This window comes from Ranitomeya variabilis, chromosome 5, assembly GCF_051348905.1.
Source record: "Ranitomeya variabilis isolate aRanVar5 chromosome 5, aRanVar5.hap1, whole genome shotgun sequence".
Taxonomy (NCBI): domain Eukaryota; kingdom Metazoa; phylum Chordata; class Amphibia; order Anura; family Dendrobatidae; genus Ranitomeya; species Ranitomeya variabilis.
Genome location: NC_135236.1, coordinates 490615172 through 490639579, shown reverse-complemented (window position 1 = coordinate 490639579; position 24408 = coordinate 490615172). Strand labels below are relative to the sequence as shown.

Genomic DNA, 24408 nt, shown 5'->3' with positions numbered 1-24408 from the left:
GTGTTGATTCATGAGTTAAAGATAAGACCATTCTTCCATTTTGTCTGGCGGTATGCATACTCAACAGCAATCCTAAGGTTCTGCTCTTTAGCAACTTATGCACAGAGATCATACTCATTTTTTTACAACAGGGTAAAACAGCTCCTCTTATCATTTTTGAGGACTATTTTAACCCAAGGAAGAGTATGTGATGTGTGGTTTGGACATGGATTCACACCTAATTAATGACATGAATGATGTTGTAGGACAGAGGTTTGTAAAGGACATTAATATTATAGGACCTGTGTCACTTTATAAAGTGTGCCTCAGCTTTGACTTCACCATGTGTTTTTAAAAGGACATCACTGTTGCCCCAGCCAGTAATTGCTCTGACTAATGCTTTGATAAGGACGTAATAGTGCATTTAGACGATTTCTGGCATTAACGCACCTTAATGAGAATCAAATTACTAAATACAAGTTGCTTGTTTACGAACTGTATATATATCAGCCAACAAACAATGATAGGGATAGAATAGCCACTAATGCAAGCCGGGGTATGCTTGACACATTGTATTAGACAACAGGGGAAAGTTTGACCTTTTGTTTCAAATTTCCGACTGCCAAATTTCGAGCTGTTGTTTTACCGACTGGGAGCACAACTTGTCCCCAGCCCATCCTGCCTCTGAGCACATAAGTCTTACGCACATAGTAATATGCATGAGACTTAAGACGTAAAATAATCCTTAGAGGCGTAAATGATTCCTTTACAGTCGTTAATGAGAACTCTGCTCATGCCTTGTTGCACTAAATTTGGCCTTGTGCAGAGTCCGTAAGGATCAAAGTGGTTGTGTAGGCTCAAATTAAAATTCTGCAGTCTCTCAATGTGATGCCTAGTCTCATCCCGTGTTTCTCAATTCTTTTCAATGGAGAGAACCCGGCACATGACAATTCATATTCATATGGTCACATATGACCTACAACTCGCACAGGGAATACAGGGAGTCGTTACAATGTGTGCAACGCACACAGTCACAATCCAGAAGTCTGTAGTCACACAGAGTGACTGCAGACAAACTCTGACAAAATGTGAGATGTGAGGGCACTTCAGAAGGCTCACTGTAAAGACTAGATCAGCTGGGGAATGAGTAGGAGAGGTGAGTATTGCGATTTTTTTTATCAATGAGTATATTGTGGTGGCCATAATACTGCGTAGAGGACTATGGGGAGTACATTATACTGTTCGGACTGTGAAGAGTGCTTTATACTGTATGGAGTACCATGGGGAGTGCATCTTACTATATAGAGGACTATGGGGAGTATATTATACCATATGGAAGACTATGGGGGTGCATTATACTATATGGATGATTATGGGTTGAAGTATACTATATGGAGGATTATGGAGTAAAGTATTCAATATGGAAGATTATGGGGCCCATTTTATTATATTGAGGACTATGGGGAGTGCATTTTACTGTATGTAGAAATATGGGGTGCATTATATTATATGGAGGACTATGGGGAGTGTATTATACTATAAGGAAGACTATAGGGTGCATTATATTATATGAAGGACTATGAGGTGTACATTCTACTGTATGGAGGACTATGGGGAGTGTATTATAATATATGGAGAACGATTGGGTGAATTATACTATATGGAGGATTATGGGGTGAATTATGAGGTGAAGTTTAAAATATGGAAAACTATGGGGCCCATTATATTATATGGAGGACTATGGGGAGTGCATTATACTGTATGGAGAAATATGGGGTGCATTATACTATATGGAGGACTATGGGAGTGTATTATACTATGAAGAAGACTATAGGGCTCATTATATTATGTGAAGGACTATGGGGAGTGCATTCTAATATATGAAGGACTATGGGGCACATTCTACTATATGGATGGCTATGGGGTGTAGTATACTATATGGAGGACTATGGGGTGCAGTATACTATATGGAGGACTATGGCAAGTGCATAATACTATATGGAGGATTATCTAGGGTGCAATATTCTGTATCGAGGACATTATACTATATGGAGTATTATGGGGAGTGTATTATACTATATGGAGGACTATGAGGGTGCATTACACTATATGGAGGATGATGGGGAGTGGATTATACTATATGAGGACTATGGAGAGTGCATTATACTAAATAGAGGATTATGGGGTGCAGCATATGGAGGACTATGTGGCCCATTATACTACATGGAGAGCTATAAGAGAGCTATTATAATATATGGCGGTTTATGTGGGGGCCATGATAACATTTGGAGGGCTATGTGGTAGCCTTTATACTTTATGGAGGGCTATGTGTGGGGCACTGTATCGTATGCAAGCAATTATACAGTGTGAAGGGTTGTGTGGGGTCCATCATACTGTGTGGAGGGCTTTGTGGAGGCCATTATTCTGTTTGGAGGGCTAGCTGGGGCCATTACATAGTGTGATGAGTTGTGAGGCCATTATACTGTATGTAGGCTCATTATACTGCATGGAGGGCTGTGTGGGGGTTACAGCTGGGGGATCATACTGTGTTAGGTTCACCATACTTTGCCTGGGGAGTTGAGGTGGGGTACAGTAGGGTCATCATAGTGTGCATGTTGAGGGCACTGTGGAGGAATTCACTGTGGGGATATCATACTGTGTTCGTGGGGAACATTTGTTGGCATCATAATTTATGGATACAATGAAAGGGCAATAAGGGCAATCTACGGCTTCAGTAGGAGGGAAATTACTTTATAAATGCTGCAAGGTTGTGACATATGCTCTTCTGTGACCCCGCCGAATATTCTTTTTTTTTTTTTACTTGGGGGGGGGGCAATTAGAGCCTCTGCTATGGAGCCCCATCATTTCTATGTAGGCTCCTGGCCTTTAGCATTATTAAACTGAGTATTTATGAGTCCAGCTCCAGATTATAAAAAAATGATGTTAAAGGCCTGATTTGTCGTTTTCATCCTAAGTCAGATACATCAGTGCAAAAAATAAAAATCAGAAAACAAACACTTAAATGAGTTTTCTGGGTGTTTTAAAAATTGGGCTAAGAACTGAAAATGTAAAATAAAAACAATAAAGATTACTTACTGCTTAAATTCTCCAGTGCTCCAGTGCTGCTTCTCCAATGGACCCCGTTGGTGAGGGAAGGAATGCTTACAGAGAAAAGCTACCGTATATATGCTGTTCATAATATTTTGCAGGAGAGATTCTGTTTTTCCTGACTATTTTCCTAATTTGCTTGAAATTACAGTTGTTTATAATATTATAGATTTATTTTAGCTTCTTGTTGCTATAACATTATTGATTAACGTCTACTTCACAAGATTAGAGATCAGATTTGATTTCAGGCAAACGGCAATGCAATTCTCCCAGAGGGTATGGGATTACCTTGGCATAGACGCAGCTGTCTGATAACCTCATATAGGGGCAGTATTTATCACACAGTGGACACATGGTTACATTTGCGGCTTGGCAGATTTCTTTGCTATAAAACAGAAGAAGGAGACACAGATTGGCCGAGACTTATTTCTCCCATTGGACTGAAGCAATTATGGCCTTAAATCCTCTGCATGTAAGTATTTGAGGTCACACTGCAAAGCATTGTCAAAGTGATCCCTGTAGTATAACGTCAAATGAGCTAATTGGTGTATAATGATTGTCCTACTTCTCTTTATTCAACGAGAAGTCATGTAAAAAGGAAGAACACTGTGATTCTGCAGAACACTCTTCTACTTCTAAAAGGTAAAGAGAGAAGAATGCAAAATGTGACTACCCAGATGAGAAACTGAACATATTAAAAAATGACTACTTGTAAATCCTAAGATAAAAGAATTGTTTTGCCAATTTTAAACATGCACTGTACTTTAAAGAGAACCTTTCACCAAATGTTTCATGAAGACCGGTCATACATCGTAATAGAGGCTACAGAGCAGAATAAAAGGTTTTTTTGTTGTTTTCTTTTTCTTATTTTTTATTTTGTCTCTCCGTTTCAGAGATATTAGCAATCAAAGCATTTTGTACCTAATAAATTATTTTTCCTTAGTTCCAAGTGTGTGTAATCGGAGAGTTTCCATTGGGAATTTGTACTTCTTCCCCCTGTATGAAATTGACTAATCATAAACAGGAGGCAACATACAGGGGAAAAAGAACATCCCTCACAATAGCTAATCACAGACTACTCCTGTATGAGATGTAATGACATCCTGATTTCACTGCAGAGGGATTACAAGTTGCCCTGACCACAACAGACATACTTGTAATTACTGACAATTTTGGGCCCTCATGATAGTCAGCGTGGGAGGGAAGCAGCACAGCAAAAGTGACAGTGCTATGAGTGGAGAATAGCTGATAGAAACTTTTGTAACATTAAACAACTAAACTCAGCTCTGCTGCCCTTCCTTCCGGAGGTGTATCTAGGTTTTTCAGCACCTGGTGCAAGAATTCAGTTTGGCGCCCTCCCATCCCAAGCACATACACGATTTACACACTTACAGTCATGTGCCGACAAGCTGTTCTCCCTAATTCTCTCAGTGTTCAGTTAATACCTGAAACTGAGAGAAGCAGGAAGAAAAGCTTGTTGTCATGTGACTGTAAGTATGAAGATGTCATATAAGTGAAGCGGCCATGTGATGACTGATGGAACCAGCCAGCAGAGTGGAATCCTAACAGTGAGTATATTACATGCTGTTAGGATTGGTATGATACAAGGCTTCATTTTATACTTAAAGGGTTTGTCCAGGTTTGAGATGAAAGTCTGCAGTGACTCTAGGTGACTGCAGACTTTTGAATTCTCACAGCACATGCACTGCACATTTCTAGGATTCTCCCTTGCCGGTGGCAAGATTGGACGGTCATGTGAGCACATGTCAGAACTCGAACCCAGCAGCTCTTGTGCACCAGGCGGCAGCTCTTCCCTCAGAGCTATTCATCTCGCTTGACAGTTCCTTGCTAACCCAGATACCAATACCTGTGTTGTTACTGACTGGCTCCAAGCTGATTGAACACCCTATATAAACTTGGCATTGCACTTCCTGCCCTGCGAGATTATTGGACTCCCAGCCTTTAGTCAAGCTTTGCTTTCACCTGCTGCTTCATTCCAAGATTATACTGCTGCTATCATGTACCGTCCCCTGGCTATTCCTGGCTACTATATTGCTGCTCTGTGTACTGACCCCTGGCTATTCCTGACTACGCAACCTGCTGATCATTTAACTACATTGCTGCTCAGTGTACTGACCCCTGGCTATCCCTGACTATGGTACCTGCCACTGATTCCCCTAATGGTTGCAATACCACTACTCCAACCCAGGTCAGTCCATAACAACAAGTATGCGATTAGTATACTTTCATTCACATTCTAACTAGACGTGTCCAGCCTCGCTCAATTCATTTTCATTGAGTGAGCCCACATATGTCTAGTTGGCTCATGACCGTGTATATGCAAATTGCTGACACCAGAGAATCCTGAAAGCGTGCAGTGCACATTGTGAGAATTCAGAAGTTTGCAGTAACATAGAATGACTGCAGACTCATCACAAACTCGATTTTAGTCATTCTTTCTTCATCTTTTCCAGACTACATGATGACTTTTCACAGCCACAGCGCGTCTCTGCAGACTTCTCTGGTCTCCTACAGCACATCCCCACACGATGACTTTAACCCCTTCACCCCCGGAGCTTTTTCCGTTTTTCCATTTTCGTTTTTCGCTACCCTCCTTCCCAGAGCCATAACTTTTTTATTTTTCCGTCAATTTGGCCATGTGAGGGCTTATTTTTTGCGGGACGAGTTGTACTTTTGAACGACATCATTGGTTTTAGCATGTCGTGTACTAGAAAACGGGAAAAAAATTCCAAGTGCAGTGAAATTGCAAAAAAAGTGCAATCCCACACTTGTTTTTTGCTTGCCTATTTTGCTAGGTTCACTAAATGCTAAAACTGACCTGCCATTATGATTCTCCAGGTCACTACGAGTTTATAGACACCTAACATGACTAGGTTATTTTTCACCTAAGTGGTGAAAAAAAATTCCAAACTTTGCAAAAAACAAAACAAAACAAAATTGCGCCATTTTCCGATACTCGTAGCGTCTCCATTTTTCGTGATCTGGGGTCAGGTGAGGGCTTATTTTTTGCGTGCCGAGCTGGCGTTTTTAATGATAGCATTTTGGTGTAGATACGTTCTTTTGATCGCCCGTTATTGCATTTTAATGCAATGTCGTGGCGACCAAAAAAACGTAAATCTGGCGTTTCGATTTTTTTTCTCATTACGCCATTTAGCGATCAGGTTAATGCTTTTTTTTTATTGATAGATCGGGCGATTCTGAACGCAGCGATACCAAATATGTGTAGGTTGGGTTTTTTTTTTATTGATTTATTTTGATTGGGGCGAAAGGGGGGTGATTTAAACTTTTATATTTTTTTTATTTTTTTCACATTTTTAAAAACTTTTTTTTTTTACTTTTGCCATGCTTCTATAGCCTCCATGGGAGGCTAGAAGCAGGCACAACCCGATCGGCTCTGCTATGCAGCAGTGATCATAAGATCGCTGCTACACAGCAGATTTGCAGGTGTGCTGTGAGCGCCGACCACAGGGGGGCGCTCACAGCCACCGGCAATCAGTAACCATAGAGGTCTCAAGGACCTCTATGGTTACCTTCCTGACACATCGCCGACCCCCGATCATGTGACGGGGGTCGGCGATGCGCTCATATCCGGCCGCACGGCCGGATGCGGTAGTTAAATGCCGCTGTCTGAGTTTGACAGCGGCATTTAACTAGTTAATAGCAGCGGGTGATCGCGATTTCACCCGCCGCTATTGCGCGCACATGTCAGCTGTAAAAAACAGCTGACATGTCGCGACTTTGATGTGCGCTCACCGCCGGAGCGCACATCAAAGCGGGGGTCCCGACATGTGACGTACTATACCGTCACATGTCGGGAAGGGGTTAAAAATAGCAGTATCATTATAATGCTCCTTAATAAACATATCTGCCCTACACTGAGCCCTTGAAGAAACAATTGCTTCTCACTATATGAGCCACACACTGTCCCTCCTATGATACATGCCCCAACTCCCCATACTGTGTCTGCACCCATACCATCACCCTCGCTCCCCATACATTCACCTCCTCGCTCCTTATAATGTGTCCACACCCATCCACCACTCACCATACTGCGCTTGCACGCATTCCCATCACCCTCCCTCTCTATACATTCTTCTTCTTGCTCCTCATACTATGTCTGCACCCATTCCCCACTCACCATACCATGTTTGCACCCATCCCCCACTCACCATAATGTGGCTGCATGCATGCCTTTCTCATACTGTTTGCTCATACATGCCCCCATCTATCATCTTGCTCCTTATACGGTATCAACAAATTTCTCCAGCTTCCCTCTCCCCATATTGTGTTCACACCATACCTTCTTCATCCCCAAAATGTGTCCTCAAATCGTATTTCTTCTGCCCCCCCAAAACTATGTCCTCAAATCCTATTTCTTCTTCCACACACCCCAAACTTTGTCCTCAAATCCTATTTTCTCTCACCCCTGTTGTGAATTTGCTTTTTGCTCCCTCTAGTGGTTACTAGTTTTTTGACTCTGGTTTTTCTGTCATTCCTTTTATCCGCACCTGGGTCGTTAGTTAGGGGTGTTGCTATATAAGCTCCCTGGACCTTCAGTTCAATGCCTGGCAACGTAGTTATCAGAGCTAGTCTGCTGTGCTCTTGTCTACTGATCCTGGTTCCAGTTATATCAGCTAAGTCTGCCTTTTGCTTTTTGCTATTTGTTTTGGTTTTGTATTTTTGTCCAGCTTGTTCCAAATCTATATCCTGACCTTTGCTGGAAGCTCTAGGGGGCTGGTGTTCTCCCCCGGACCGTTAGACGGTTCGGGGGTTCTTGAATTTCCAGTGTGGATTTTGATAGGGTTTTTGTTGACCATATAAGTTACCTTTCTTTATTCTGCTATCAGTAAGCGGGCCTCTCTGTGCTAAACCTGGTTCATTTCTGTGTTTGTCATTTCCTCTTACCTCACCGTCATTATTTGTGGGGGGCTTCTATCCAGCTTTGGGGTCCCCTTCTCTGGAGGCAAGAAAGGTCTTTGTTTTCCTCTACTAGGGGTAGCTAGATTCTCCGGCTGGCGCGTGTCATCTAGAATCAACGTAGGAATGATCCCCGGCTACTTCTAGTGTTGGCGTTAGGAGTAGATATATGGTCAACCCAGTTACCACTGCCCTATGAGCTGGATTTTTGTATTCTGCAGACTTCCACGTTCCTCTGAGACCCTCGCCATTGGGGTCATAACAGTTTGCCAGGCCAGTATTAAATGTTTAATGCATTGCAGAAGAGGGATTATAAGAAAGAAGATTCTGAGTTTTTTTTTCTCCTTCCCCTTTACCTCAGAGTGGCTATGCTTGCTGCAGACATGAATGTCCAGACCTTGATTACAAGTGTGGACCAGCTGGCTACTCGTGTGCAGGGCATACAAGACTATGTTATCAGAAATCCTAGGTCAGAACCTAAAATACCGATTCCTGAACTGTTTTCCGGAGACAGGTTTAAGTTTAGGAATTTCGTGAATAATTGTAAATTGTTTTTGTCCCTGAGACCCTGTTCATCAGGAGATTCTGCTCAGCAAGTAAAAATTGTTATTTCGTTCTTACGGGGCGACCCTCAGGATTGGGCTTTTTCGCTGGCGCCAGGAGATCCGGCATTGGCTGATCTTGATGCGTTTTTTCTGGCGCTCGGTTTACTTTATGAGGAACCCAATCTTGAGATTCAGGCAGAAAAGGCCTTGCTGTCTATGTCTCAGGGGCAGGACGAGGCTGAAGTGTATTGCCAAAAATTTCGGAAATGGTCCGTGCTGACACATTGGAACGAGTGTGCACTGGCCGCTAATTTTAGAAATGGCCTTTCTGAAGCCATTAAGAATGTTATGGTGGGTTTTCCCATTCCCACAGGTCTGAATGATACTATGGCACTGGCTATTCAAATTGACCGGCGGTTGCGGGAGCGCAAAACCGCAAATTCCCTCATGGTGTTGTCTGAACAGACACCTAATTCGGTGCAATGTGATAGAAAAACCGCAAATTCCCTCATGGTGTTGTCTGAACAGACACCTGATTTAATGCAATGTGATAGAATCCTGACTAGAAATGAGCGGAAAATTCATAGACGCCGGAATGGCTTGTGCTACTACTGTGGTGATTCTACACATGTTATCTCAGCATGCTCTAAACGTATAGCTAAGGTTGTTAGTCCTGTCACCGTTGGTAATTTGCAACCTAAATTTATTCTGTCTGTAACTTTGATTTGCTCACTGTCATCTTATCCTGTCATGGCGTTTGTAGATTCAGGTGCTGCCCTGAGTCTCATGGATCTCTCATTTGCTAAGCGCTGTGGATTTACTCTTGAACCATTAGAAAATCCTATTCCTCTTAGGGGTATTGATGCTACACCATTGGCAGCAAATAAACCGCAGTATTGGACTCAGGTTACCATGTGCATGACTCCTGAACACCGCGAGGTGATACGTTTCCTGGTTTTACATAAAATGCATGATTTGGTCGTTTTAGGGCTGCCATGGTTACAGACCCATAATCCAGTCCTGGACTGGAAGGCTATGTCAGTCTCAAGTTGGGGCTGTCGTGGTATTCATGAGGATTCCCTGCCTGTGTCTATTGCTTCTTCTACGCCTTCGGAAGTTCCGGAGTATTTGTCTGATTATCAGGATGTCTTCAGTGAGTCTGAGTCCAGTGCACTGCCTCCTCATAGGGACTGTGACTGTGCTATAGATTTGATCCCAGGCAGTAAATTTCCTAAGGGAAGACTGTTTTATCTGTCGGTACCTGAACATACCGCTATGCGTTCATATATCAAGGAGTCTCTGGAAAAAGGACATATTCGTCCGTCTTCTTCCCCTCTTGGTGCGGGATTCTTTTTTGTGGCAAAAAAGGACGGATCTTTGAGACCTTGTATTGATTATCGGCTTTTAAATAAGATCACTGTCAAATTTCAGTATCCTTTACCGCTGTTGTCTGACTTGTTTGCCCGGATTAAGGGTGCCAAGTGGTTCACCAAGATAGACCTTCGTGGTGCGTACAACCTTGTGCGCATTAAGCAAGGTGATGAATGGAAAACCGCATTCAATACGCCCGAAGGTCATTTTGAGTACTTGGTGATGCCTTTTGGGCTCTCCAATGCGCCTTCAGTTTTTCAGTCCTTTATGCATGACATTTTCCGGAAGTATCTGGATAAATTTTTGATTGTTTATCTGGATGATATTTTGGTTTTTTCTGATAATTGGGATTCGCATGTGGAGCAGGTCAGGTTGGTCTTTAAAATTTTGCGTGAAAATTCTTTGTTTGTCAAGGGCTCAAAGTGTCTCTTTGGTGTACAGAAGGTTCCCTTTTTGGGGTTCATTTTTTCCCCTTCTGCTGTGGAGATGGACCCAGTCAAGGTCCGAGCTATTCTTGATTGGACTCAGCCCTCGTCAGTTAAGAGTCTTCAGAAGTTCTTGGGCTTCGCTAACTTCTACCGTCGTTTTATCGCTAATTTTTCTAGCATTGTGAAACCTTTGACGGATATGACCAAGAAGGGCTCCGATGTAGCTAACTGGGCTCCTGCTGCCGTGGAGGCTTTCCAGGAGTTGAAACGCCGGTTTACTTCGGCGCCTGTTTTGTGCCAGCCTGACGTCTCACTTCCCTTTCAGGTTGAGGTGGATGCTTCGGAGATTGGGGCAGGGGCCGTTTTGTCGCAGAGAGGCCCTGGTTGCTCTGTTATGAAGCCTTGTGCCTTTTTCTCTAGGAAATTTTCGCCTGCCGAGCGAAATTATGATGTGGGCAATCGGGAGTTGTTGGCCATGAAATGGGCATTTGAGGAGTGGCGTCATTGGCTCGAGGGTGCTAAGCATCGTGTGGTGGTCTTGACTGATCACAAAAATCTGATGTATCTCGAGTCTGCTAAACGCCTTAATCCGAGACAGGCCCGCTGGTCATTGTTTTTCTCCCGCTTTGATTTTGTTGTCTCGTATTTACCAGGTTCAAAGAATGTGAAGGCCGATGCTCTTTCTAGGAGCTTTGTGCCTGATGCTCCTGGAGTCGCTGATCCTGTTGGTATTCTTAAAGATGGAGTTATCTTGTCAGCTATTTCTCCGGATCTGCGACGTGTGTTGCAGAGATTTCAGGCTGATAGGCCTGAGTCTTGTCCACCTGACAGACTGTTTGTCCCGGATAAGTGGACCAGCAGAGTCATTTCCGAGGTTCATTCCTCGGTGTTGGCAGGTCACCCGGGAATTTTTGGCACCAGAGATCTGGTGGCCAGGTCCTTTTGGTGGCCTTCCTTGTCAAGGGATGTGCGGTCATTTGTGCAGTCCTGTGGGACTTGTGCTCGAGCTAAGCCTTGCTGTTCTCGTGCCAGCGGTTTGCTCTTGCCCTTGCCTGTCCCGAAGAGACCTTGGACACATATCTCCATGGATTTCATTTCTGATCTTCCGCTATCTCAGGGCATGTCCGTTATCTGGGTGATATGTGATCGCTTCTCCAAGATGGTCCATTTGGTTCCTTTGCCTAAGCTGCCTTCCTCTTCCGATCTGGTTCCTGTGTTTTTCCAGAACGTGGTTCGTTTGCACGGCATCCCTGAGAATATTGTGTCAGACAGAGGATCCCAGTTCGTTTCCAGGTTCTGGCGATCCTTTTGTAGTAGGATGGGCATTGATTTGTCGTTTTCGTCTGCTTTCCATCCTCAGACTAATGGACAGACGGAGCGAACCAATCAGACTTTGGAGGCTTATTTGAGGTGTTTTGTCTCTGCTGATCAGGACGATTGGGTGACATTCTTGCCGTTGGCTGAGTTTGCCCTTAATAATCGGGCTAGTTCCGCCACCTTGGTTTCGCCTTTTTTCTGCAACTCTGGTTTCCATCCTCGCTTTTCTTCGGGTCATGTGGAGCCTTCTGACTGTCCTGGGGTGGATTCTGTGGTGGATAGGTTGCAGCAGATCTGGAATCATGTGGTGGACAACTTGAAGTTGTCACAGGAGAAGGCTCAGCTGTTGTGAATTTGGATTCTGGGCTCCCCCGGTGGCCGCTTGTGGAATTGGACTTGTCATCCTCTTTCCTGTTTCACCTGATTCCATCAGTAGTGGGTGTCGCTATTTAAGCTCATTTCTCTGGTGGTTTCTTGCCGGTCAACAATGTTATCTGATGCCTCTCAGTGCTTGTTCCTGCTTCTAGACAACTACTGATAAGTTGGACTTTTGTCCATGTTTTGTTTTGCCTATTTGTTCCAGTTCGCAGCTGAAGTTTTGTTACTGTGTCTGGAAAGCTCTCGTCGATCAGGGATTGCTACTCTGGCGTTATGAGTTAATGCCAGAGTTTAAGGTAATCTCTGGATGGTGTTTTGTTAGTATTTTTCTGCTGACCATGAAAGTATACTATCTGTCTTCTGCTATCTAGTAAGCGGACCTCAAATTTGCTAAGACTATTTTCCTGCTGCGTTTGTTGTTTCATCTGAACTCACCGTCATTATATGTGGGGGGCTACTGTCTTCTTTGGAATATTTCTCTAGAGGTGAGCCAGGTCTTATATTTCCCTCTGCTAGCTATTTAGGTCTTAGGCCAGAGCTGGGCATCTAGCGATAAATAGGAAATGCTACCTGGCTATTTCTAGTTGCGCGGCAGGCTTAGTTCATGGTCAGTATAGTTCCATCTTCCGAGAGCTTGTCCCTCTATAGGCTTGCTATGATCTCTGCCTGCAGAGATCATGACAGTTTGACCGGCCCATAAAGTGTTAAAGACCCAGGTTGAGAAAGGAGAGTTATAAGAAGTCTGCTGGAATTTTTTTTTTTTTTTTTTCCTCCAGTCTGCCTTGCTGCAGTCTTTTTTCTCTCTCTCCTCCTAATCTCTGTATGCTCTGTGTGCACCTGACAATAATGGATCTCCAGAGTGTAACTGCGGGTTTGAATAATCTCATCACGAAAGTACAAAATTTACAAGATTTTGTGGTACATGCTCCGGTATCTGAGCCGAGAATTCCTTTGCCGGAGTTCTTCACAGGGAATAGAGCTAGCTTCCAGAATTTTCGAAATAATTGTAAGCTTTATTTGTCCCTGAAGTCTCGTTCAGCTGGAGACCCTGCTCAGCAGGTTAGGATTGTGATTTCCTTGCTCAGGGGTGACCCTCAAGATTGGGCCTTCTCATTGCCAGCAGGGGATCCTGCGTTACGCGATGTGGATGCGTTTTTTCTGGCCTTGGGCTTGCTTTATGAGGAACCTCATTTGGAACTTCAGGCAGAAAAAACTTTGATGGCACTATCTCAGGGGCAAGACGAAGCTGAAGTTTTCTGCCAAAAATTCCGTAAATGGTCTGTGCTTACTCAGTGGAATGAGTGCGCCTTGGCGGCAACTTTCAGAGAAGGTCTCTCTGATGCCGTTAAGGATGTTATGGTGGGGTTCCCTTTGCCTGCAGGTCTGAATGAGTCCATGACAATGGCTATTCAGATTGATAGGCGTCTGCGGGAGCGCAAACCGATACACCATCTGGCGGTGTCTATGGAAAAGACGCCAGAAAGTATGCAGTGTGATAGAATTCTGTCCAGGAGCGAGCGACAGAATTTTAGACGGAAGAATGGATTGTGTTTCTATTGTGGGGATTCTACTCATGTTATATCGGCATGCTCTAGGCGTACAAAGAAGCTTGATAAGTCTGTTTCCATTGGCACCATTCAGTCTAAGTTTATTTTGTCTGTAACCCTGATTTGCTCTTTGTCATCCATTGCCACGGACGCCTATGTTGACTCTGGCGCCGCTCTGAGTCTTATGGATTGGTCCTTTGCCAATCGTTGTGGTTTTGATTTAGAGCCTTTGGAGACTCTTATTCCTCTGAAGGGGATTGACTCCACCCCATTGGCTAATAATAAACCACAATACTGGACACAAGTAACCATGCGTATCAATCCGGATCACCAGGAGATTATTCGTTTCCTGGTGCTGTATAATTTACATGACGATTTGGTACTGGGATTGCCATGGTTGCAGTCTCACAACCCAGTCTTGGACTGGAGAGCTATGTCTGTGTTGAGCTGGGGATGTAAGGGTATTCATGGGGACGTACCTTTGGTTTCTATTTCGTCGTCCATTCCCTCTGAAGTCCCTGAGTTCCTCTCTGATTATCAAGACGTCTTTGACGAACCCAAGCTTGGGTCGTTACCTCCGCACCGTGAGTGCGATTGTGCCATAGATTTGATACCGGGTTGTAAATATCCAAAGGGTCGTTTGTTTAATTTGTCTGTGCCGGAACATGCTGCTATGCGGGAATATATAAAGGAGTCTTTGGAAAAGGGACATATTCGTCCATCTTCTTCTCCCTTGGGAGCTGGGTTTTTCTTTGTCTCAAAAAAAGACGGCTCTTTGAGACCATGTATTGATTATCGGCTTCTGAATAAGATCACTGTTAAGTATCAATACCCATTGCCATTGCTTACTGATTTGTTTGCTCGTATAGAGGGTGCTAAGTGGTTCTCTAAAATTGATCTTCGTGGGGCGTATAATTTGGTGCGGATCAGGCAGGGGGATGAGTGGAAGACCGCATTTAATACGCCCGAGGGCCACTTTGAGTATTTGGTCATGCCTTTTGGTCTTTCTAATGCCCCTTCAGTTTTCCAGTCTTTTATGCATGATATTTTCCGCGATTTTCTGGATAAATTTATGATAATATATCTGGATGATATTCTGATTTTTTCTGATGACTGGGACTCTCATGTCCAGCAGGTCAGGAGAGTTTTTCAGGTTCTGCGGTCTAATTCTTTATGTGTGAAGGGGTCTAAGTGCGTTTTTGGGGTCCAGAAAATTTCCTTTTTGGGGTATATTTTTTCTCCCTCTTCCATTGAGATGGATCCCGTCAAGGTGCAAGCTATTTGTGACTGGACTCAGCCCTCCTCTCTTAAGGGTCTTCAGAGATTTTTGGGCTTTGCCAACTTTTACCGCCGATTTATTGCTGGTTTTTCGGATGTCGTTAAACCACTGACTGATTTGACCAGACAAGGCGCTGATGTTGCTAATTGGTCCCCTCATGCTGTAGAGGCCTTTCAGGAGCTTAAGCGCCGTTTTGCCTCTGCCCCTGTGTTGCGTCAGCCTGATGTGAATCTGCCTTTTCAGGTTGAGGTTGACGCTTCGGAGATCGGAGCTGGGGCAGTGTTGTCGCAGAAAGGTTCCGACTGCTCCGTCATTAGGCCTTGTGCCTTCTTTTCTCGCAAATTTTCGCCCGCAGAGCGGAATTATGATGTTGGGAATCGGGAGCTTTTGGCCATGAAGTGGGCGTTTGAGGAGTGGCGCCATTGGCTCGAGGGGGTTAGGCATCAGGTGGTGGTATTGACTGACCACAAAAATTTGATTTATCTTGAGACTGCCAGACGCCTGAATCCTAGACAGGCGCGCTGGTCTTTATTTTTTTCTCGCTTTAATTTTGTGGTGTCATACCTACCGGGTTCTAAGAATGTTAAGGCAGATGCCCTTTCTAGGAGTTTTGACCCGGACTCTCCTGGTAATTCTGAACCCACAGGTATCCTTAGGGAGGGAGTAATTTTGTCGGCCGTTTCTCCTGATCTGCGGCGGTCCTTGCAAGAGTTTCAGGCGGATAGACCGGATCGTTGTCCGCCTGATAGACTGTTTGTTCCGGATGATTGGACCAGCAGAGTCATCTCTGAGGTACATTCTTCTGCATTGGCAGGTCATCCCGGAATTTTTGGTACCAGGGATTTGGTGGCAAGATCCTTCTGGTGGCCTTCTCTGTCACGAGATGTGCGAGTCTTTGTGCAGTCATGTGACGTTTGTGCTCGGGCTAAGTCTTGTAGTTCTCGGGCTAGCGGACTGCTGTTGCCCTTGCCTATTCCTAAGAGGCCTTGGACACACATCTCGATGGATTTTATTTCAGATCTGCCTGTTTCCCAGAAGATGTCTGTCATCTGGGTGGTCTGTGACCGTTTCTCTAAAATGGTCCATTTGGTTCCTCTGCCCAAGTTGCCTTCTTCTTCTGAGTTGGTTCCTCTGTTTTTTCAGAATGTTGTCCGATTGCACGGTATTCCTGAGAATATTGTTTCTGACAGAGGTACCCAATTTGTGTCTAGATTTTGGCGGGCATTCTGTGCTAGGATGGGCATAGATTTGTCTTTTTCATCTGCTTTTCACCCTCAGACTAATGGCCAGACCGAGCGGACTAATCAGACCCTTGAGACATATCTGAGGTGTTTTGTCTCTGCTGACCAGGATGATTGGGTTGCTTTTTTGCCATTGGCAGAGTTCGCCCTCAATAATCGGGCCAGTTCTTCCACCTTGGTGTCCCCGTTTTTCTGTAATTCGGGGTTTCACCCTCGATTTTCCTCCGGTCAGGTGGAATCCTCGGATTGTCCTGGAGTGGATGCGGTGGTGGAGAGATTGCATCACATCTGGGGGCAGGTTATGGACAATTTGAAGTTGTCCCAGGAGAAGACTCAGCGTTTTGCCAACCGTCATCGTCGTGTTGGTTCTCGGCTTTGTGTTGGAGATTTAGTGTGGTTGTCTTCTCGTTTTGTCCCTATGAGGGTCTCTTCTCCTAAGTTTAAACCTCGGTTCATCGGCCCTTATAGAATATTGGAGATTCTTAATCCTGTTTCTTTCCGTTTGGACCTCCCTGCGTCCTTTTCCATTCATAACGTTTTTCATCGGTCGTTATTGCGCAGGTATGAGGTACCTGTTGTACCTTCTGTTGAGCCTCCTGCTCCGGTGTTGGTTGAGGGTGAGTTGGAGTACGTTGTGGAGAAAATTTTGGACTCTCGTGTTTCCAGACGGAAACTCCAGTATCTGGTCAACTGGAAGGGTTACGGCCAGGAGGATAATTCTTGGGTCAATGCATCTGATGTTCACGCTTCTGATCTTGTTCGTGCCTTCCATAGGGCTCATCCTGGTCGCCCTGGTGGATCTGGTGAGGGTTCGGTGCCCCCTCCTTGAGGGGGGGGTACTGTTGTGAATTTGGATTCTGGGCTCCCCCGGTGGCCGCTTGTGGAATTGGACTTGTCATCCTCTTTCCTGTTTCACCTGATTCCATCAGTAGTGGGTGTCGCTATTTAAGCTCATTTCTCTGGTGGTTTCTTGCCGGTCAACAATGTTATCTGATGCCTCTCAGTGCTTGTTCCTGCTTCTAGACAACTACTGATAAGTTGGACTTTTGTCCATGTTTTGTTTTGCCTATTTGTTCCAGTTCGCAGCTGAAGTTTTGTTACTGTGTCTGGAAAGCTCTCGTCGATCAGGGATTGCTACTCTGGCGTTATGAGTTAATGCCAGAGTTTAAGGTAATCTCTGGATGGTGTTTTGTTAGTATTTTTCTGCTGACCATGAAAGTATACTATCTGTCTTCTGCTATCTAGTAAGCGGACCTCAAATTTGCTAAGACTATTTTCCTGCTGCGTTTGTTGTTTCATCTGAACTCACCGTCATTATATGTGGGGGGCTACTGTCTTCTTTGGAATATTTCTCTAGAGGTGAGCCAGGTCTTATATTTCCCTCTGCTAGCTATTTAGGTCTTAGGCCAGAGCTGGGCATCTAGCGATAAATAGGAAATGCTACCTGGCTATTTCTAGTTGCGCGGCAGGCTTAGTTCATGGTCAGTATAGTTCCATCTTCCGAGAGCTTGTCCCTCTATAGGCTTGCTATGATCTCTGCCTGCAGAGATCATGACACTCAGCGCTTTGCCAACCGCCGCCGCGGTGTGGGTCCCCGACTACGCGTTGGGGATTTGGTGTGGCTTTCTTCCCGCTTTGTTCCTATGAAGGTCTCCTCTCCCAAATTTAAACCTCGTTTTATTGGGCCTTACAAGATATTGGAAATCCTTAATCCTGTATCTTTTCGTCTGGATCTTCCTGTGTCGTTTGCTATTCACAATGTATTTCATAGGTCCTTGTTGCGGCGGTACATTGTGCCTGTAGTTCCTTCTGCTGAGCCTCCTGCTCCGGTGTTGGTTGAGGGCGAGTTGGAGTACGTGGTGGAGAAGATCTTGGATTCTCGCCTCTCCAGGCGGAGGCTTCAGTACCTGGTCAAGTGGAAGGGCTATGGTCAGGAGGATAATTCCTGGGTGGTCGCCTCTGATGTTCATGCGGCCGATTTAGTTCGTGCCTTTCATGCCGCTCATCCTGATCGCCCTGGTGGTCGTGGTGAGGGTTCGGTGACCCCTCACTAAGGGGGGGGTACTGTTGTGAATTTGCTTTTTGCTCCCTCTAGTGGTTACTAGTTTTTTGACTCTGGTTTTTCTGTCATTCCTTTTATCCGCACCTGGGTCGTTAGTTAGGGGTGTTGCTATATAAGCTCCCTGGACCTTCAGTTCAATGCCTGGCAACGTAGTTATCAGAGCTAGTCTGCTGTGCTCTTGTCTACTGATCCTGGTTCCAGTTATATCAGCTAAGTCTGCCTTTTGCTTTTTGCTATTTGTTTTGGTTTTGTATTTTTGTCCAGCTTGTTCCAAATCTATATCCTGACCTTTGCTGGAAGCTCTAGGGGGCTGGTGTTCTCCCCCCGGACCGTTAGACGGTTCGGGGGTTCTTGAATTTCCAGTGTGGATTTTGATAGGGTTTTTGTTGACCATATAAGTTACCTTTCTTTATTCTGCTATCAGTAAGCGGGCCTCTCTGTGCTAAACCTGGTTCATTTCTGTGTTTGTCATTTCCTCTTACCTCACCGTCATTATTTGTGGGGGGCTTCTATCCAGCTTTGGGGTCCCCTTCTCTGGAGGCAAGAAAGGTCTTTGTTTTCCTCTACTAGGGGTAGCTAGATTCTCCGGCTGGCGCGTGTCATCTAGAATCAACGTAGGAATGATCCCCGGCTACTTCTAGTGTTGGCGTTAGGAGTAGATATATGGTCAACCCAGTTACCACTGCCCTATGAGCTGGATTTTTGTATTCTGCAGACTTCCACGTTCCTCTGAGACCCTCGCCATTGGGGTCATAACACACCCCACCTCCCATACTGCAGCCTACAATTCAATTTCTTCTAACCCCACCTCCCATGCTGTGGCTTCAAATCCTATTTCTTCTGCCCCCAACCCCCATACTGTGGCCTCAAATCCTATTTGTTCTGTCCCCACCCCCCCCTACTGTGGCCTCAAATCCTATTTCTTCTGCCCCAACCCCCATCACTGGGCCTCAAATCCTCCTCTTCCCCCCCACCCTAGTGCTGGGCCTCAAATCCTATTTATTCTGCCCTCACACTCCCCATACTGTGGCCGTAAATCCCATCTCTTCTGCCCCACCCCCCATACTGTGGCCTCAAATCCTATTTCTTCTGCACTCACCACCCGCTGCAGCAAATCATTAGTGTCTTCAGCTCCACTGGAGCATTTACCACCGTTCACACCTCTGCTGAACCGACGAGTGACCCGGCGGTCAAATCTCGCATTGTACTCTAATCTGAAAGATGCAAGTAATATTGAACACTGGTAGCCAGTGCGCTGCACCTTCTGGGAACTGCGGGCGCTGCAAAATATAGCCACCGGGAAGGCACCTTGGACCACCGTGTCAGGTGGCCCGACAGTGCCTCCCCCTGCCAGGTGCACCCAGGGCAGATGCCATGCCTGTTCCCTCCTAGATATGCTTCTGCTTCCTTCCACAATAACTGACATAACCTTATGTGAAAGGTGTTAAGGTACCTTCACACGAAGCGACGCTGCAGCGATAGCGACAACGATGCCGATCGCTGCAGCGTCGCTGTTTGGTCGCTGGAGAGCTGTCACACAGACCGCTCTCTAGCGACCAACGATGCCGAGGTCCCCGGGTAACCAGGGTAAACATCGGGTTGCTAAGCGCAGGGCCGCGCTTAGTAACCCGATGTTTACCCTGGTTACCAGCGTAAAAGTAAAAATAACAAACTGTACATGCTCACATGCGCGTCCCCCGGCGTCCGCTTCCTGTACTGTGTGAGCGCCGGCCCTAACAGCAGAGCGGTGACGTCACCGCTGTGCTTTTACTTTCACTTTACGGCCGGCGCTCAGTCAGAGCAGGAAGCGGACGGCAGGGGACGCGCAGGTGAGTATGTACTGTTTGTTTTTTTTACTTTTACGCTGGTAACCAGGGTAAACATCGGGTTACTAAGCACGGCCCTGCACTTAGTAACCCGATATTTACCCTGGTTACCAGCGTAAAACATCGCTGGTATCGTTGCTTTTGGTGCCAAACCTGACGATACACGCCGGTCTGACGACCAAATAAAGTTCTGAACTTTATTCAACGACCAGCGATATCACAGCAGGATCCTGATCGCTGCTGCGTGTCAAACTAAACGATATCGCTAGCCAGGACGCTGCAACGTCACAGATCGTTGTCGTTCTCGTTGTAAAGTCGTTTCGTGTGAAGGTACCTTAAGTCATCTGAACTCTACTTCTAGAACTTTCTTGTCATGCAAACACTTTCTTGTCAAGCAAAAGATTAAACCAGGAGATCAGGGATGTCTGTCATTACATGGCACACACTGAGAAATCTGCTCTAAGTGTTCTTTTTCACCTGTGTGCTTATGATTGGACAACGTCATACAGGTGGTAAAAGCACATGTCCCCAATGAAAATGCTCTGATAATACCAGCATGTACTTAGCAACAATTTACATATTAGCTGCCAAATATTTTGATAGCTAATATCTCCATAACAGAACAAACATTTTAAGTTTTAACATAAGTTATTAAACTACTACCATTCTGAAAACACTGTAATTACAATTAAGCGATGGAATACATTTGTGAGTTCATATGAAAGGTAAATAGGCCTGCAGACATGCATTGAAAAATATAGATCTATTTTCCTAAGTATAGGTTTATAAAGCTCCTTTTGTGGGATTTGTTCTTTTGGCAAAACTGACTGTTTTTGAAGAGTTTGTGGGCCGTGAGCAGAGTTGTGCAAACAGGTCTCATGTGTGCGTGAGGCTGAAGGTGAGAAGAGGCAGTTGTATCACTTACATTAAAGAGAGAGTGCTCCAATAAAAGCGATAGGCATAGTGCCCCCTAAGATGAGGCAGAGCTCTACCATAGAAGCTATAGTGCCAAAATAAGTAAGTCACATTACCCATATAAAGATATCACCACAGTAGACTCAATGTAAAATGAATCTATGCGCTAGATGTAATATACTTAAAAGTGAATCTTGCACATATTATCTCAGAAGGGTTACCTGACTTGACAGCTATCCAATGTAAACATTCCATATAAGAATACAAATAGTCCGATGATTGCAGCTGGGAATAACATTCCAGTATACCAACCCAGCCATGCAAAATATAAACCAATCTTTTCTCCAAAATACCTCCTGTAAGAAAACCAACATAGGAAAAATGTACAAATTGTTATAATAAATTAGAATTTCCCAAAAGAAATACAATCTAAAAGAGAAACACAAGACTCACTGTAAATCTGTCTCCAGGTAATCTAAAAATAACACTAAAATAAAAGTATCTGGAAGTATATGCTCGAGTACTGTAGGTCTGTCCCCTGGTCTGGTTACTATTATGCAACATAAATTATACCTCAGCATTAGTGATGAGACAACACACTCGGATAAGGGGTCATCCGAGCATGCTTGGGCGCTAACCGAGTGACTTTGGCGTGCTTGAATAATGTTCGAGTCCCCGCGTCTGTATGTCTCGCGGCTGTTCGACAATCGCAACACATGCAGGGATTACCTAACAAACCTGCATGTGTTGTGGCTGTCGATCAGACATGCAGCTGCGGGCATTTGAACATATTTTTCGAGATAATCGGTTAGCACTAGTGATGAGCGAATATACTCATTACTCGAGATTTCCCGAGCACGCTCGGGTGTCCTCCGAGTATTTTTTAGTGCTCGGAGATTTAGTTTTCCTCACCGCAGCTGAATGATTTACATCTCTTAGCCAGCTTGATTACATGTGGGGATTCCCTAGCAACCAGGCAATCCCCACATGTACTTATGCTGGCTAACAGATGTAAATCATTCAGCTGCGGTGCTGAAAACTAAATCCGAGCACTGACAAATACTCGGAGGACACCCGAGCGTGCTCGGGAAATCTCTAGTAACGAGTATATTCGCTCATCACTAGTTAGCACAAAAGCATTCTCAGATAACACCTTATCCAAGAACATCCGCTCATCACTACTCAAACAAGATCCAGCACTGAGCACCAGTAGTACTAATTGGCCCTGATTAATCAATACTGGCATTTTTCACACCGGTTGGGAGGAGGGTGGGGTGGAGTGTGGGGCTCTTGATATCTATTAGTGAGTGAGGCAAGGTGTGAAGTGGCATATGCCTCCGTATGCACATCAACACAAATCTTACTCCTGAGATTAGAGTAAGATTTATAGAGCAGTGAATGCTGCTGCTTACCATGAACTTGATGCGCCCCTAACACCCATTTTGGTAGGTCTTGGCAAACCTGTTGTGAAAATGCCAAGAGTTTCAAAATTTTTGAGAAACTCCTAGTTGCATTTTTGTGACTTTTAAAAGCTTTTAAGCCAGAACTCATTATACAAAGCCACATACTGAGGACTTTTCTAAATAACCGTTGTTAGAAAAATAAAAAAACTGCATCTGAAGGGCCTTACTCTCTAGTAAAAATCAGGTGTGAACTTCTAGGTTCTGGAATCCTAGTTGGCTTCCTACGGCCACATTGACAGCCAGACTGTCAGATCTTTCAGGTTTTCGCTGTTCAGACTAAACAAGCTCTGTTTGCAACAACAGTTACCGAACAGATACCTTTAATTGTAATTGAAACACAGCTGTACTAAGCTAAAATACGGCAATACAAATACACTTACTAAGTAGATGATCAACTCTTTAAATCTAATGGCAAAATAGGATCTGTCCCCAGATATCTCAATGATATCAATGATATCTCAATGAAAAAGACATACGGTACATTTAAATTAATCTCTTAGACTTGATGAGGATGATATATCTACTTAGAAAATCCATATCTGAAGAGCTGTATTATATTTTTTAAACTTGTCCCACCTGATAGTAAAATGTTTAGTTTATGAATCCAGTTACATAGAGAGAGTGCTCATAAATCCAAAAGTGTTCAATCTCTGCCTACCCAGCCTGACTGACAGTTGCAGTGTGAGATCTGAGCCGAAGCAGGGCTGAGATTCAGCAGCAACAAAGACAAGGCACACTGTTATGACTGAGCCCTAACACACGGGATTAACAAACCCGGGAAGATGTTAAATCTGCACACCACGGGTTAATATACATAATAAGCAAATCCCTAACCTGTCTGTGATTTGTTCATGCCTGACCGTGGAGGTCGGCACACTAAAATTACGCAATGGCGCCCCCACTCAATGTCCGCTGACCCTGAGTATCCTTAACTATGCCCTCAACTATACACAGAGTGTAACCCAAAGCAACAAAAACAGAATGGAGTGCACATAGACAGAGGTTGAGACACAGGGCTAAAGACATGTTCACCCAGTCAAACATGAAAGATGGAAGAAAAAGAAAGAAACCCCAAAAGACCTTTGGTATACCTGAAAACTCCAAGACCCTAAATGTAACAGAATGGGGAAAGTGCTGAGAAGGGGAACACGCAAACAAATCGCAGGAGGAGCAATAGAGAAAACCTAAGCAAGATAATCCTTCACTGGCGAGATGGGGCTCCAAATATCCATCTAACTTGGAATATGGCCAGCAAAGTTGCATGTGCCAGGAGAGCATAAATAGCCCTTCTCAAGATGTAATGGGACAAATCAACCAAGGAAGTGAGAACATCTGCATAGAAGCACATAGAACACAAAACAGAAACGCAAAGACAAGAGCATTATCAGCAGTTGGACAGAGACAACACAGGCTGTGGTCCAACAGAGAAGGAAATTGACCCACAGCCAGAGGTCACTGGAGTCGAGCCTTGACAGTCGCTTGTCAATCAGGCTAGCAGATAGAAGCTTCCAGTTCTTCTATAAAAGTTACCAATCAATGACAGATAACCTGCTAATATTTGTATCTGTTGTTTGCGCTTTAATCTCCAGCTAAATTTTATAACTTTACTCTTCGATTATTTTTATATGTCTCAATATTTCTTCAATCTGGAAGGTAGTCACTAAGCACTTTATAGAGTATATTCCCCACACATAGCAGCTTAAAACCAAAGTGACAGAATAGCTTGTCACATGTCAGGTCATATCACAATTAAAGCGAACAGTAAAGGAAACCAGTTCTAAACACCAGCTGCCACAGAATTAGGCACTTAGATTTACCGTACGAGATCCAGAGGCTGGTATTTGTACCATACCCCCCAGGAAGCCCAGCATTCAAAAAGAAGATGTCTGTGATTTTCTGCTCCGTGGGTCTTTATTGAATTTTTGCTTCTGTAACCTCCCTTTAATACAAATGAGACAAAGACACAAGTTGCCACAATTTGATATTGTGTGCTGTGTGCAATGGATAAGAC

The 24408-nt window shown here is 44.5% G+C and overlaps 1 protein-coding gene across 2 annotated transcripts in view; it reads right to left on the bottom strand.

Moving 5' to 3' along the window:
- The window catches only part of ANO4 (anoctamin 4), a 394529-nt gene that overhangs the window by 65520 nt on the left and 304601 nt on the right, over positions 1-24408 (bottom strand). For both annotated transcript variants that reach the window (XM_077265595.1, XM_077265596.1), the window contains 3 exons: positions 24215-24336; positions 21156-21290; positions 3376-3472 (listed from right to left, as the gene is read on the bottom strand). In XM_077265595.1, coding sequence (XP_077121710.1) covers positions 3376-3472; positions 21156-21290; positions 24215-24336 — 354 coding nt within the window. The remainder of the gene's footprint in view (positions 1-3375; positions 3473-21155; positions 21291-24214; positions 24337-24408) is intronic.